The sequence below is a fragment of the Eurypyga helias genome, unplaced genomic scaffold (genome assembly GCF_000690775.1).
Source record: "Eurypyga helias isolate BGI_N326 unplaced genomic scaffold, ASM69077v1 scaffold3474, whole genome shotgun sequence".
Taxonomy (NCBI): Eukaryota; Metazoa; Chordata; class Aves; order Eurypygiformes; family Eurypygidae; genus Eurypyga; species Eurypyga helias.
This window is the reverse complement of record NW_010245515.1, coordinates 16457-32274: the sequence shown is the minus strand read 5'-3', so window position 1 is coordinate 32274 and position 15818 is coordinate 16457. Positions and strand designations below refer to the sequence as shown.

Below are 15818 nucleotides of genomic sequence, written 5' to 3'. Positions count from 1 at the left end.
CAGGAATTTCACCATGGACACAAAGAAACCCACAAGAGGACACAAAAATACCCATAAGAATAGTCAGTCATTCTGAAAATATATAAATGAAGTTTAGAGGTTTAGATTGGACATCAGGAAGAAGTTCTTCCCGGAGAGGGTGGTGAGGCACTGGAACAGGTTGCCCAGAGAAGCTGTGGATGCCCCATCCCTGGAAGTGTTCAAGGCCAGGCTGGATGAGGCTTTGAGCAACCTGGTCTAGTGGAAGGTATCCCTGCCCATGGCAGGGGGGTTGGAACTAACTTTTAAGGTCCCTTCCAGCCCAATCCATTCTGTGATTCTATGAAGTTTAAATAAAGCAGTAACAATGGGAGGTAAATTCAGATACTGATGTGTGAAATTCCCCAGTGCAACACTGGGTAAGATTTAAAACAGCAACAGTGGTGCAATGAAAGATTTTAGTTTGCAATGGTGAATTTCAAGTACTAGAAGTACAGATCTTAAAAGGAGAGGCTGCTCTGCCCATTGTCCCAAGGAAATTGTAACAGTAGTAGTAGTAGTAGCTATTAAGCAACAGAAACCACAGTGTTCAGCAGCAGTGGGAAGAGATGATACCAAAAACTGACATCATGCGGTTAAAGTTGAGGGAAGGGGATTTCAAAAAGCAGCAAAACCAGGAAGCTACTCAAAAAGACCCCCCTGGTCAGAAGTAGGTACAACAGCTGTGTGGAAGCTGTGTAAATCTCCTCTAGCAGAGTCATAGAAAGGATGCTGAGTCCCAAACACAAACAAAAGAAGGAATGCAATAAACAAATAAATTACTGTAAAGACCAATGTCACCTGACCTATTCTTTGGAAAATAGATATTCATGAAAGTATATTGAACTAAAAAGTATAAAATTCAACCAAAATTAGGTATAAAAATGCACGCTGGAAGTGACAAGGGCTAAGAGGTAATTTGAAAAGCAAACAAAGGCATAAAATCAGGTGCAAAACTATGTGAAAAACCTATGTGTATGTGAAAAACCTTCAAGAAAACCACTCCTTGTTGGATCACATGAGATAAAATAAGTTACTAAAGTGGATAAAGATGTTACTGATAGCTTGATTTACTCCTCTGCCTCCGGCTTCATTACAGGTGATTTGGAGTGAAACACATATCTGGTTTGTTTTCCCATGGAATAAGCAAGAGGACAGAACAAGATTGAAACAGGTTTATCTTGCCTTATGAGATTTAGGACATAAGAATTGCACACTAGCAGTTAATATTTTAGTTACTAGCAAAAGTTAACTTATTTTTTCCCAATTAAAAAAAAAAAAATAGGAAAAAGAGAAAGCATGGTTTTCCAAGAGATTTTTCAAAGTAACATAATGTACATGTCACGATATGCTATTTCTACACACCTTTCCCTGCTTTTGGCTGGCCAGCAGCTGCATGCATTGCTTGGCTTTCTGGAGTATGCTGCAACGTGTGGTAGACAGTCTCATCTGCATACAAATCCACTGCACTGTTCTTCAGGAATTAAGACAACAAAGAGTTACTAATATAGTACCTTCTCTGAGGAAAAAAACCTTGCAGTAATTAAATACCTGAAGCCTTCAAAATGCAACCTTTCATCACCTCACCCATGGAAGACTTTTCTCAGTCACAAAGCAGCATACTGTATCAGTAACAAGCAGCACTGATTTACATCCAGTGGCAAGGACTGCCCACCAAGGGAGAAATTAAGAGGGAAAACAGTCATCGCCTCACTCTGGACTTTCAACTCTAATGTGGAAGCAGAGGAGGAATAGTGAACTCTGTTTCCAGAGTTAGTAACGCCACCTGGACAGCAGGCTACAAATTCGGTAGTACCTGTGTCATGTTGTTGCTAATCTGCTGGTGGAAAATGGGATTTTGTGCAAGCTATTTACCTGAGATTCTCTCCCCTGAAATATTAATTTTCCATCACTCCTGGAGGACACACTTCCAGTGTTTTTAAGAATGAATATGGACTTTGCAGGCTGCAGCTGAGCTCAGAGTCCAGATCATGCTGGTCTTCCCAGCACTCTTAAAGCAAACTGCTGGAGAAGGAATCAAAGACGTGGTACTTCTCGCAGTGGCAGAAGCTAAGTGGAGGCTGGAAGTTGCTCTCTCCCCGTTCTCAGATAATAAAAGCTCTTTTCCCTATTGTACTAGTAGGTTGGTTTATTAGTTGTCATGTTACATGGTGAAGCACAGAGGAGCATGAGAGGCAAACAGCTAAGATGAAACCTAGAAAAAGACTATTAAATATTATTTGCCAAAATTTCCCAAGGCAGTTTCATCTCAATCATGCCTGGCCAGACCGAGTTTCTGTTAGGAGTTAGCATAATGATTTGTCTTAGAAATCACAAATGGGCAGTTGATTTTACATTTATGTCTGTTACTAGTCATCGGTTCACTTACTACCACATTCCTCCAGCTGTACCCTTGGTCCTCTGTAGATGGTGCTGCAGAGTAGCTGGGACTTGCTCGGAGGTGGTGGTGATGGTTGATCAGAGTCAGGCAGTTTTTATAACCTGAGAATGAGGAGGATGGAGTAAAAACGGAATGAGTAAAAGGGAGAGAAGAAGGGAAAAATCCCACAGTGGCAAGCAGCCTAACATGCCGCTGGATCTGTCAAAAAGCATTTATCCTATGGCTGCTTACTAGCTAAAAAGAAGGTCTCTAGAGCCAAGATGTTTCATGTCAGCGTGTTATCCAACATAACCTGTACTGTTACTGCTAATCACACCCTTAGGCTGGTTTTGTTTGCCTTTACGATGAAAAGAAGCATTTGCTAAAATAAAATGTCAGGTATTTCATAGTATCATGAAATAATTTGGTTAATAGAAAAGGAGGGTCAAACAGATCACTGAACATAATAAATGGGAAAATCATAGACTACAATAATACAGGTATTAGAAAGGAAAAAGGAATGTCATGCAGTTTTTCTCCAGGCCATTAGTACAATCCAAGCCAGAATCTCCAATTGGGAATGAAGTGAAGGAGCACCAGAGCATCTGCAGTGCCAGAAAGAACGACACGGGAGGAACCCAAGACCTCAGGATGTTTGTAAGAAGCAGAGGAGAACAGGGCACTGGGGTGTTCTCAGGGGTACTGAGAACCAGACTGAGGCACTTGGAATAGATTATGCACCGCAGGTGATTGGAAGAAGATTTTGGGGGGTACCTCTATTGCAAACAGAAACGTGGGTGCAGCTGTGGGACGTACTAAACACAGTGGCAAGTGTTTAATAAATCTCTCCATTGGCCCTAACAGCAGATAGAAGCAAGAACATTGCAAGGAATTATATACAGTGGGTCCTTCAGCATGTGTAATTTAACAATGCAGTGGGGCCAAAAATTTATCAACAGCAGCTGAAGATACGGCCCAGTTGGTCTCATTTACATTTCAGTATATAGTAGATAATATGTAAATAAACTTCCTTGTATGAAATGCACTCCACACAGAAGACAGCAGATACTTTGTTATGGACTTAGTGGGTTTGAGATGTAATGTGTTTTCCTTTCCTTCCATTTCCATTTACAACGTAAAAAGACCAAACACAGGGTTTTAACTTTGATAGTAATTTAACTGCAAAAACCTTGCCTGAACTGGAACAATTTACAGCTTGACCATATTTTAAGTTTTGTAAAAGAAAACTCTTGAAGACAAGAAAAACACTTCTCTATCGATTATCTGGTTTCAAATGATCATTTATCCATTAAAAAAATACTTTAAATTTTCATTTTAATGTAAAAAAATGGCAGTTTTGGAAAACTAATTTCACACATTGGATTCTTGTTATTTTTTTTCTTTTTTTTTTTTTCCCCCCACTGGAATTGTTATATGAGTTTATCCACAGCATAACAAAAGGGCATTTTTCAATTAAAACATTAAAACCGGATAAAGGCCGTTGCGCTGTGGTCATATATTCTCTGACGATTGGAAGTCTGAGCTCGATGCACCTAGGCTAGTACTGGGGGAACGTAGAGGGGGACTGTCCAACAGTTTTCCATGTGCTGTGACATGGAAGGTGCACGCCACACTGGGCAGTGCTAATGGAGGGGCAGAAACCCTCCAAATATTCTTCCCCCTTTCTGTCCTCCCAACACACCCCTCTGCTGTCCATTAATCCACCTCTGGGAAATTACTCTCCCACCTATGTTCTTCAAGATGTACTTTCCTGTAAAAATGCAAAGTAGTAAATGAGAAGGAATCCTGGTCTTTTTTACCTGGTGAATAGGGCATTTCTCTGTCAGAGTGCTGCTGCAGTACCTCTAGCGCATCTTCGAAAGCCTGGCCCAGCACGTCTTGGTCAGGAAAACTCTGAAAGAACATTTTTCTGTCAGGAGCCAGAAAAGACCAGGCTGAGTCTTTCAACACTGTCAGTCAGAAAATCCCAAATAAATACAGTGATTGTATAGAATATACATCCTCCCGGAATTCGTATTTTTCAGGCACTGAGGCACTACCATAATAGTTTACTGTTATGAGAAAGTTCTCACTCCTTTGAGAAGTCTCTCTGAGGTCAGTGGGACAACTCACACGGGTAACATTACCCACTCGTGCAAATGATTCAAGGTTCATTTCCTTAATTTGCAACAGAAGTTTACATAAGGGGTGTTACTGCTATTGCAGTGTTTTCTAGTATGTAACAGAGAGGTATGTATCGCTTGTGTAACATGACTTCGGAAGCCAGAGTTATCCTTCGGTAACACGGGCATGACAGCGGTTACTGCACACTGTGAAGTAGCTGTGCAGGGAAAACGCTATACTGTGCCAGTGTGGGAAACCAGGTGTGGATTTCCAGAACGCTGTTTATTGTCATTTTAGGACAACTTGTTCTAAAAAGCTACAAAATTCCCTCAAATTCTGAGTCTGTGTAAGAGTTTCTGTAGCACATTTGAAGTCCTCAGTAATGAAAGAGAATAAAGGCATTGCAGACTTACCATTATTTAGATATCAGAACTTGAATCCTGTTTAAAATAAACATCTTTTAATTGCATGTTTCAAAATAAACAATAATTTGCTAAATAAAATTAATGAAATGAAATAACTCCACATTCTTCCCAGTGAAGTAATAAAATATACTTAATAATATAGATACCATTAGTTTAGGATTAGAAAGTGGCATTGTAATGAAATTAAATAATTGCAACATTGTATTTTGTGGGGTTTTTTTTCTTAACTCATACAATTTTTTGTAACTAAAGTTCCCATTTTTGTTAATACTGTAACTTTTAGATTACTATCCACATCATTGTAAACACATTTTTTAAGGACATTATGAAGTGAAAAGGTATTATTACTGACAGTCAGTCTTAGTTAGCACAATTACTAATTTCCCAAAGAAAATACCAACCTGAACGAATGCAAGTGTTCAAATCCTTTTGGTAGTCAGGCATAGTTGAAACAAAGGATTTTTCCTTAATGAAGATTAGCATATGGCTGTATATGAATACACACAAACTCTCCAACTCAGTGTGAGTTACAGAAGCAAATTTGATTGTTTAATAAACAGTGAAAATAGACACATCTTCAGTCAGTCTAAGATGGAGTATACTTCATATATGACATTACTCAGAAACAATTCCCTACTACCTCTTTTTTATTTGCTACAGATTTCTTTGTTACAGATTATAACAATCAGCTTTTGTTGCCTTGCAGGTTTTTTTTCCTTTTCTCATTTACATTATTATTTCAAAATTGCAATATTAATAGCGATGTGTTAATCAGTATTTACTCAATAAATGTTTATTATATCTATTGAAAACACTGGAAATAATGTCAGTGATTTCAGCAGAAGCAAAACTAGTGCAAAAGAAGAAATGAGATACATAATATAAATATGTATATAAATGAGAAATAATTTTATCCAAGACTCACCATGAATGTCCTAACCAATAATTATGCCTCAAATAAGTATGCTATAAAGTACTGTCAAAATTTGTAAGTTTTTTTTTAAATCTTGATGACCAAGCATATATGGTGAAATCCTGTTGATTCAGTAAATTGACCTCACTAAAGTCGATGGAACTTTTCCCTTTGACTTCAGTGCAGCAAGTATTTTGATAAACTGATCTAATTTAATTCTAAACCCAAATGGGCCACTTTAATCCTTTAGCTGCAATGCTGGCCACAGATTCTCGGGGTATAGAGATGTAGAAATTAGACATTAATCTCCTTTGTAAACATCTTCACATAGTGTTCCTCTAATTTGACGTATAAGTAATTCACTTTCCTTAAATTACTTTTATCTAACTCGGACTCCAAACTGATAATTGGTAGCCTTGACAGCACATCAACCATCATTGCTGATGCCTTTCAAAGTCTGACAATGTACAAGTATCAGCAAGGTACTGTTGGTCATACCATTTGCACAGGTGAATTCATACCAAAAGAGAAAAAGTCACACCTTAAGTAAGTTTACAAAAAAGTCTGAACACTTACCTAGAATTTCAACTCCACACACACCACAAGAATCTGTCTGGTTTCATAAATAAATGAAAGACTGAGTTCCCACAGCAATGGGCTGGCAAAGGGGCTGCATTAAATAGCTGATTTTAGGGAAGTGTTTTGGCTAGGGATTTTTTCGAGAGTAAAGGTATAGTACACTGCTAGCATGGCCATTCATTCTGCACAAACGAAGGGCAATTTATACTGATATAAAATAAAATTAAATGTTTAAGTATTGTCCAAGAGATGCAGAGTCTAGGCACCGGGAGAGATTCCTTTTGACTATGGTACATCCTAACAAATCTATCACCGGTATGTATGTCCAGGGCAAAACCCTACACCCTTTATCTGTCCCATATAGACTGCAGTGGACCTTGAGGTTTTATCTGAACCTCCTGCTTAGCTCAGTGTACGCAGCAGAACAAACTAGGACCCCAAAAAAGAGTTTGAGGGACTTCCAGAACTCTGCCTCAGAGCTCACGTTTGTAGCCCAGACCCAGCTCTAAAGTACTTCCTAAAGCATTCAGCACAGATCCAGACAAGCTGTAGGTGCTGATTTGCCACACGCAACCTGAGCAGCTACAAGATGTGATGTTGCAGCCTACAGGATGAGAACTCTATGTTTTTCAGCAAAAAAACTTCTTACTGCAGACATAATCTATCCTGGGCCATAGCTCTTTTCAGCCAAGTCTTTCAGAGGCACATTTTACAAAATTTCTTCACCACTTGTCATGAAATTGCTGTAAAATAGTAATTACCTCTTAGAATATTTATCTATACTCCCTCAACCAATAACCATAGTCAAGACCCAGCCTGGCTGTGAACGCTGAGCAGAAGCGATTTGAAGCCCATGTTAGCATCAACCATTATCTACTGGTTTCAGATACAAGCTGCCTTTTCAAAAGTTGTACCACAGCGTTTCAGATCTTTAAGGTCCCTTCCAATCCTAACCATTCTATGACTCTATGATTTTTTTTTTTTTTAGAGAAATACATTAATGCCTGCATGTTTTGAACTACAAGTTCCATTTTGTAGCACTTCTCTTATGTGACTTGGGCTTGTAAAGGAAAATTAACCATCCACTGTGCTCTTAAAACATCAAAATATGACTCAGTGCTGGATTTCAGACCAAAATACAATTGCACAATTAACTTCCTTTCCACACACAGTTAACTTTACTTTGCAACGTGGAAAAACATAGGTTTCATGGTTCGTTCCTTTCCTGAGGTAGAAGTATGTATCAGATTTAAAATTATGAACTTCAAGATCCATTCTGTACCCTTCCCAATAAATGACATGTTAGTAGGCCCTCTGATGATGCAATCTGACCTGCCTACTCCTTCATCTCTGTCTGAAGGTGGGGAGTTACCGTTCTGCAATCCTGTGCTCCCCACTTATCCTGGCCATGAAACCAGAGGGGTGACCCTGCAGAGGGGGTGATGGCTGTCCTGTGCTGGTCACAGCCAATTCCAGCTGGCTCTGCAGCCGACCCACCACGTGCCAAAGCGGAGCCCATCAGCCACGTGTGCGGTGCCCCGTGAAAACATACTGAGGGAAGGGCAGAAAATGCCAAAGGTGAGGAGACAAACCTGGGAGGGAACACCCGAGAGGAAAGGAGGGAACAACGGAACTAGAAGAGAAACAAGGGAATGAAGGGACTACAAGGTCAGAGGAGTTGGTGGTGTTCCATGACTGAGCAAGCACACCCCAAAGGGACTGTGGTCCACAGCGGGCCCACGCTGGAGAAGAGGGAATGAGTAAAACGGAAGCAACAGCAAAATAAAAGGGTGAGAAACAAAAAGAGGCAGAGAGAAACCACTACATCCTGACCCCAGTCCCCTGTGCCACCCATTGTCTCACCGAAGGGACTGAGTGTAACCTGGGGAGCTAACGAGAGGGGAGGAGACGTGTCTGAAGTGCAGACGAGCCTGGGAAAGGGGAAGGAAAGATGTTTTAATGTTTGTCTTCTTTGCTTCCCAATACCCAAATCAGCAACTAAATATATTATGGCAATAAATTAAGTTAAATCCCCGGAGTGTGTGAGCAGCTGTGTTGGGTGCTGGCCGGGGCCAACACACCCCAGTAGTAAAAGAGGTTGAAAGTTGAGAGATTAAAGCTAATGGTTTTAACACCATTAAAACCATCAGTCTTCCTAAATCAAATCGCTCAATCAAAATATTCTCATTTCAAACAAGAGGCTACACCGTAAGACAAGTCAGAGAAAGCGTTTTTTTCAGAGGAAATGGGAAGGTGCCATATGTAGCACAAACACACAGCATAAAAGCAAGAGCAAACGCTGTCTCAACTGGATGGATTTATACTCCGTAGCCCATTTGCACCTTGCCTCTTTGGCTCGTCACAAGGTCAGAGGGACTGCTCAGGTTACCTCCCTGGGAAGCCTGTGAGAGTCCAGCAGAGTACAACTCAGGGTTGTGTGTCAGCTAACACTGATTGCTCACTCCTCAACACATCACAGTACAGCCAAGGCAGGGAGCACGTTGGCCTCTTCCAAGAGACGTTATCACAGTACAACGCCTGCTTTGAGTTTTGCCTTCCACGGGAAGATGGATTCCAGATACAAGCCTGAGAAAGAGAACTTACTATTCACAGTTTAATGTCTCAAAAAAATGATGTGCCTGATGATATCAGAATTTGAGTACCAGTTAGAAACCACATCAAGCTCTTCTCTTTCCTTCGTGTTTTAAAAATAAACTTCCAAGAACAGAATGTTTGTTTAAATTTCAGAACTGTCATCCTTGCTTGGCACTCAAAGCTTGTTCATAGTAATGGTACAGAAGAAGCATTTTCACCACTCTTAGAATAAGACAACTAAATTAAAAATTACAGCACTTGTCGGACGGCTTGAGAAAACATAAAGACTCTTGCATGAGGCATTGTTCAAATGTAGACTAAAAACCAGTCTCTCCATTTCTAAAAGAATGTAAAACTTGAAACGGCAAGTTTTCTCACCAACCTTTGTAGTCTTCTCAGAATTTTTGAATGTCAGGCAATTTGTAATTGCCCAAATAACACAGACAGACCACTCACAATAGAAAGCTCTTCATAGCAAACAAAAAAAAAGAAAAAAGGTTGTAGAAACCTTTCTGTTCCAGGGAGTCATTTGCCCACAGAGAAGAGACTGCCTACCCACTCAACAATCTCCAAAAATCAGAAATTGGTGAATGTGACAGCCACAGAGAGCTTCTGTGCTTACATACTTGTTCTAGCAGACCCCTTTGCCACCCCTCTTTTGGCCAGGCAGCTCTGTAAAGATCTTGGTCGTGAATCCCCATAGGGGCAGGTTCACAACCACAGATGCTGTCTTCCTGAAAGCGAAGGGTTGAGAGATTACATGCTTGTGCTCACCTCCCGAGTCTAACCATGTTGACCAGTGAACTTTCAAATCTCCACCATTATGCTGCTTCTGGTCTGCTCCATTCAAGGTTCAAAAGAAACTGGGAAGTTTCTTGCAGCAAGGATGCAGCCTTTTCTCTACACAGCAAAAACGGGGATCACCACACGGAGAGCTCTCTTCCTGTGCATGTAGAGTGCAGAGATAATCCAGGCGTGAGTGTTTTGCAGTGAATCAGTCTGCAATATGAACTTCAAATTAGTGGGCTCAGAAAATGCCTGAATTCACATTCCCAGCTCCAGAATACAATATCTCTCCTTGAATAAAACAAAACACTAAACAAACACAAAAAGGAAATAAATGCTGCCTAGTACTAGCCTAAGTAGTATTGTTTCCATGATTTTGGTCAGATAATTTTGTGTAGAATACACACAGAAAAAAACCTGAAAGGGAACATAAAAACCAAAGACACAACTATGGCATCACATCATATAAGCAAATCAGATGATGAAACTGGGTGTAACGATTCCATTTGTCTTGGGAGACTTAGTCTATGCATTTCAACAAACATAATTGTTTATTCAAATACGAGAAGATGAGGATATATGATAAATTCAAACTCTTCACTTGCCTTACAAGTTATTCTACAAATGGAAAGCTTTCTGCAATGCAAAATATAAAGTTTTATTGTAATTGGTGGAGTAATAGTATCAGTTCCTTAGCTGGTGGAAATTGATATAGAGCCCCAAAGCCAAAGGGTCACTGATGATTTTTACAACCAGAGGTTCTGGCTAATAGTTGACACCAGTATTATTTTCAGTACAGTAAGGGGAAACTTGCTGTGCCAGAACTAATGTTGCATATTCTTCCCTGACTTCCTGATTTCTTTTAATTTTTTGGCTACTTTATAAAGCATTACAGTTGGTTTAAACAGAAATAATTGCATTTGTGCATTTTAATCTTTGTAAAAACTGTTTATAGTTACTTACAGGGCAACATTTTTTACAAAGAGCTTTGTCCAATCATTGTATCCAAGTACCTCTTATGTATAAAGCTTTTTCTCTTCTGTAAGGGACAAAAAAGATATTGAAAATATTTTATAAATTGAATTCTAAGCCTAAAATGAGATATTATCTCCATCAGGCTCATCACCTTTGAACATGAAACCTTTTAATATCACATTGAGATTCCCATCTCAGAATCATATTTTTAATTTTAATGTTGCTTGAAAATATTTTGCTTTTAAAATGCTTTAATCATTTTAGAGTTAATAATTTCCTGGACTTCAAAGGTCCAAAGAAAAAATGTTTGGCTATTTATCAAGAAGATGCTCTACTTTTAGACTATTCCAGAATAGTATGACTGTCTTATGTAGAGAATATACATGGAACCACTGATATGTTTGAATTTTAATATTTTTTTTTCTTTAAGAACTTAGGAACCAATCTTAAAAGATATATTTACTTGGCTAATTTCACATCTCTAACATACTCCACTTGAAACCATTAAATAATTATGGTCATAAAAGGAGGTATTTGGATAGATCATTGCAGAGGTTATGTCTAAACATTTAATTACCTCTTCTGGGGCCTAAAAAGAGAAGTGCAGCATGAAGGCTGAATCTGCATGAGTGGGCAGATCAGCTTTTCAATGGAAAACCCACAACTAAAGCCCCCACCTTACAAGTGGACCCAATATATTGGTCCAGTTGTCCGTGTCAGCAGAGCTTCTCAGGAAGCTTCTTCTTTGGCTCCATATAAGCAAAGGAAGTGACTCTGATGGGAAGCCCCGTGAAGATAGAAAACCAGAAACCACAACAGAAGCACAGGGAGATAATAACAAAAAGTGCATTGGGGAAAAAAAAAAAAAAAACAAACCAAAAATAACCCCCAACAACAACAACCCTAACTAAAATAAGATTTTAAAGTGAAATATGAAATAATTACTTTAAGTAATGTACAGGTATAATGAGAAGTCCCTTAAATACTAGTATAGCTGAAACACCTACAGCTTTTCAGTGGAAAACTATCAGAGAAAGATAGGAATAATAATATGGGAATATTTTATAAAAACAGTAAGGAACAAAGGAAAGACTCTCATTAGGAGGTGAGCCCGATAAAGGGTAAAAGTGGAAGTCTTTTCCTTAAAGAGAAAGCATATAGAAAGAAGAACGTAGTATTTTAATAACCCTTAATGGTGAAACTGGGGAAGCCAGATCAGAACTAATAATTTCCCAAGTAATTGTGCTCTTTGTGGGAGAAACACACCTTCACATTCAAGGAGCATTTAGATCATTCAGGATTAATTCATTTCAATTCCATTCCCCCTAAATTATAAAGATGAGATTTGACAAATGTTCAGACTAGGTGACAGAGACTTTTGAACTCCAAAGAATGTAAAAGGAAGCAATTGCATCTATTTTGGAAAAACTTGAAAGACAGGCATGCAATAGCATCTGCAAACATATTACTACTTAGAAACCCTGCCTTTCCACTGCACAGACTTATGTCCAGGTCAATAAAAATCAGACTTTATAACTGAGGTACTGAAATATATATGCTTTAGGTGTCACCGGGATGCAGTATGTTACTCTCCTCTGAGGCTCTTGGAGGCAGTTTTGTATCTCAGAATTGAATCAGCAACTGCAGCACCACGAAGTAAGTAAAAGCACTTTATCTAGCTAGTAAGAAACAAGGTGTCTGAAATCCCAGCCCCTTCTTTTCTTTTAAAGCCCCACTGGGGAATAGGGCAGTGATGTGCATGGTAGCTGAACCATCGCAGCGCTGCCCCGGAGAGTAGTGATGCATGTTCTGTTGCCTCTCTGTTTCAGGAATGTTTCCCACCATTCAGGAGAAGGCCCTGAACATAGATCTGCTTGTTTAATCCCGGCTGTGGTATTTCTTCACCTTGAAGCTATGCCTCAGGGGGACATCTAAATCTGAATCTCCACTAACCATTGAAAAGGCTGTTTCTAAATCTCTTATTTCCATTCCCCTGAACTGCAACACTAAAAAGAGGTGTTACTTCTCACCCAAATTTTAAACCACAGCATCCGAAATCACATTAGGTGAAAGGTCTGTCCATTAGCATTAGGAATGCTCTAGAAAAAGCTGCCAGATTGGACAATGCAGGGGACCTGACAGGAGAAAGTTCAGCACCTGGATCCTGGGCAACATTAGGAAGAAGGAAGGCACTGATCTAATCAGACTGGGTCATTTCTAGATAAGTACTATAGCAGCATTGCATCTTCAACCTGGAAAAAATAGAGAAGGAATCATAGAATCATAGAATCACAGAATGGTTTGGGTTGGAAGGGACTTTAAAGACCATCTAATTCCAACCCCCTGCCATGGACAGGGACACCCTCCACTAGACCAGGTTGCTCAAAGCCTCGTCCAGCCTGGCCTTGAAGACAGCCAGGGACGGCAGAAGTCTATTAAATCAGTATTAACTTAGAGAATATGAATAAAATTATATTAAGGTTCTTGCATTAGAAGTGACACTAAAGGACACCACAGGATGGAAGTACAAAACCAGCAACAGGTACTTTACTTCACCCAACAAATTGTTAATTCACAGAGGTCAGTTATCTGCAGGATGTTGCAGAAACTAAGAAATAGTACCTTTTTAAAAAAAATTGAGGAAAACCTACTCAGAGCTATTAAATATGGAGATATTATTGAATTCCTTAACCTACAAACCTTATGACAGGTTTAAGAATGACAGGATATCTGCACATGGTGACCCTTAAGGTGTTTTTGAGTTATATTCAGATCTATAGTCATCTAGAAAATTTGAAAGGCAACTGCAGAGGTGGTGATGAAATTAAATGCTTACAAAGTTAGGCAACTGCAGCACAGTGCTTTCTAGCTCAGTTTGTGTAAAAGTGCAAAACCATTTCCTGATGATAAAACTTCCAGGGAGAGCCTAGAAACAAATCTGAGGGGGTGACTGTTTGAGAAAAGGCAATATTCTCAGAATATATACAGGTCTTCTAAGAAAACTGATGAAAGCAGGTAATAGTATGACTGCTGGGTGAGGTACAAGATTTTGGCATTGTTGGTGGGACTAATTATGTAGTTGAAAAAACAGAGTATGTAGGAAATGCAGAATGTGTTCCACTTTAGATGTGAGCTGAGGGGAGGCAGCATTTAAGAACAAGAAGTTTAAGAAGACAAGAATGGCTGAAAAGTCTCAGACCAAAAGTCCATCCAGCTCAGTATCTTGTCTCTGATTGTTGCTCATGCTGGTTTCCTACAGAAGCCCATAAGAACAGGTGGAGCATGGAGACCTATTTTCCAGCAAACAATTGCACACAGACCTCCTTCTGGCTAATATATTGGCTTCCATGAATTTTTTATCATAACATTCATATGAAAAAAAAAAGGCAGAATAACCACTGATAGCTATTACCAAGCCTCAGAACAGGTTGACTTTAAAGGACCTGCACCAAGGCTTTGGATACAATGATGGTACACAAAATCATCATTGTGATGATATCACAAAACAGACATTATTGGAAAAAAAGAACAGCAATTTAAAGAAAAAAGTCTTAGAAAATCTGTAGCAGTTGAAAAAAAACCCAAACAAACAAAAAAAACCCCACCAAAACAAAAACCCAACAATTAAAAGACCTATAACAGACATATAAAAGCAAACAGTATAAACCTAATGTAATCCTAACATTAAGACAAGATACATACCAGGTTCAGGCAGACAGGCCATGTATGAATCTCTTGAAGGACCACGTCTGTAGCTGCTGAACAGAAGAAAAATCAACATTTATTATTAAACAGGCCCTAAATAATCTTTAAATCCTCTGTAAATTACCAGCAATGGAAAAATATGCCTATAACAAAAAGTGGTGGAAGAAAATCTTAGGGCCAGTATGGGGTTCCTAAGTGTACTGAGCTAGAAAATAGAAATAATGAGTGCACTATTAATGAAATTACCAATATTATACATTATAAGAATATAAGGTGCTTTTTTCATTATAAGGATACAAGCTGACCTTTACCTTAAATGAAATTCAACACCCTACAGGATTCTAGTATCCTGTATATATATACACATAAGGCCTATGAATTGTATGTATTTCATTTTGTAACTTCAAAATAGGCAGAAACAGTATGAGACATTGTAAAAGAAATAAATTTCCACTTAAAAAGGGAGGAAAACGTTTTTAACACAATATGAGTTTTCTGCACCATCTTTCATGGAAAATGAGCAATTTCATCAAAAGACTAAGAACTGGAAAAGCAAATTGTTGTCACTGACCTCCTGAAAACTGAAAGGAGAAGACAACCTGGTCTTTCAACTGAAAGATTAAGTGTTCCATAGGATTTTCCCTCCAGCTATTTCTGCTGCAGGTACTTTTGTCTTAAATAATTATAAATAGGGTACCCTGAGAAGCTGTCCCACAATATGCAACAGGAAGACCAACAGCCCTTCCCAGGCCAATGCACTGCCAAGTGAATATGCCCCTATTTTTCCTATTAGGATGAAATGTGGGATCACCTTCTGACATCATTCCCATGCAAGTTATTACCCTACTACATGACTGGTACCACAATGTTAAGAAAATGTTTCCGCGTGCAACCACCAAAAGCATAGCAGTTTGAGCCTCTAACAAAATGTCCATTTTCAGGGACAGACATCAACTTTAAGTCCCACCAGGGAGTTGGGCAGATATTCACTACACAGGGCTGTAGTCCCGACACAGGGCTGAGGTGGAAAAAGTAGAGTAGCAAAGACTTGAAAACAGGTTATCTGAAAGGAAGGAAGCTGTGTGGTTGGGAGGAAAACAGTAATAAATAGCTGTGAGAGGTAAGCAGTTGATCTAGTTCTGTTGGAGACACAAACAGACATCTGGCTTTACAGTCAAATACTCTGAATAAAAGTAGCGAAAATACAAAAAGCCATTCCTGGTGTTACAATTGTCATATTACAAAAAGCCCCAGCACATTCTGTCTTTATTGAAGGAGTAGAATCAGGTCAGATTTCTGCCAAAATTCTAGATAAAAG

At 39.1% G+C, this 15818-nt stretch overlaps 1 protein-coding gene across 1 annotated transcript in view; it reads right to left on the bottom strand.

Annotated features, from left to right (window-relative positions):
• The window catches only part of SPIC (Spi-C transcription factor (Spi-1/PU.1 related)), a 9226-nt gene extending 2714 nt beyond the window's left edge, over positions 1–6512 (bottom strand). The window contains exons 1-5 of the mRNA XM_010150090.1: positions 6437–6512; positions 4936–4962; positions 4219–4312; positions 2408–2520; positions 1384–1492 (exon numbers count right to left, since the gene is read on the bottom strand). Coding sequence (XP_010148392.1) covers positions 1384–1492; positions 2408–2520; positions 4219–4312; positions 4936–4938 — 319 coding nt within the window. The 5' untranslated portion in view covers positions 4939–4962; positions 6437–6512. The remainder of the gene's footprint in view (positions 1–1383; positions 1493–2407; positions 2521–4218; positions 4313–4935; positions 4963–6436) is intronic.
• Positions 6513–15818: the final 9306 nt, after the last annotated feature.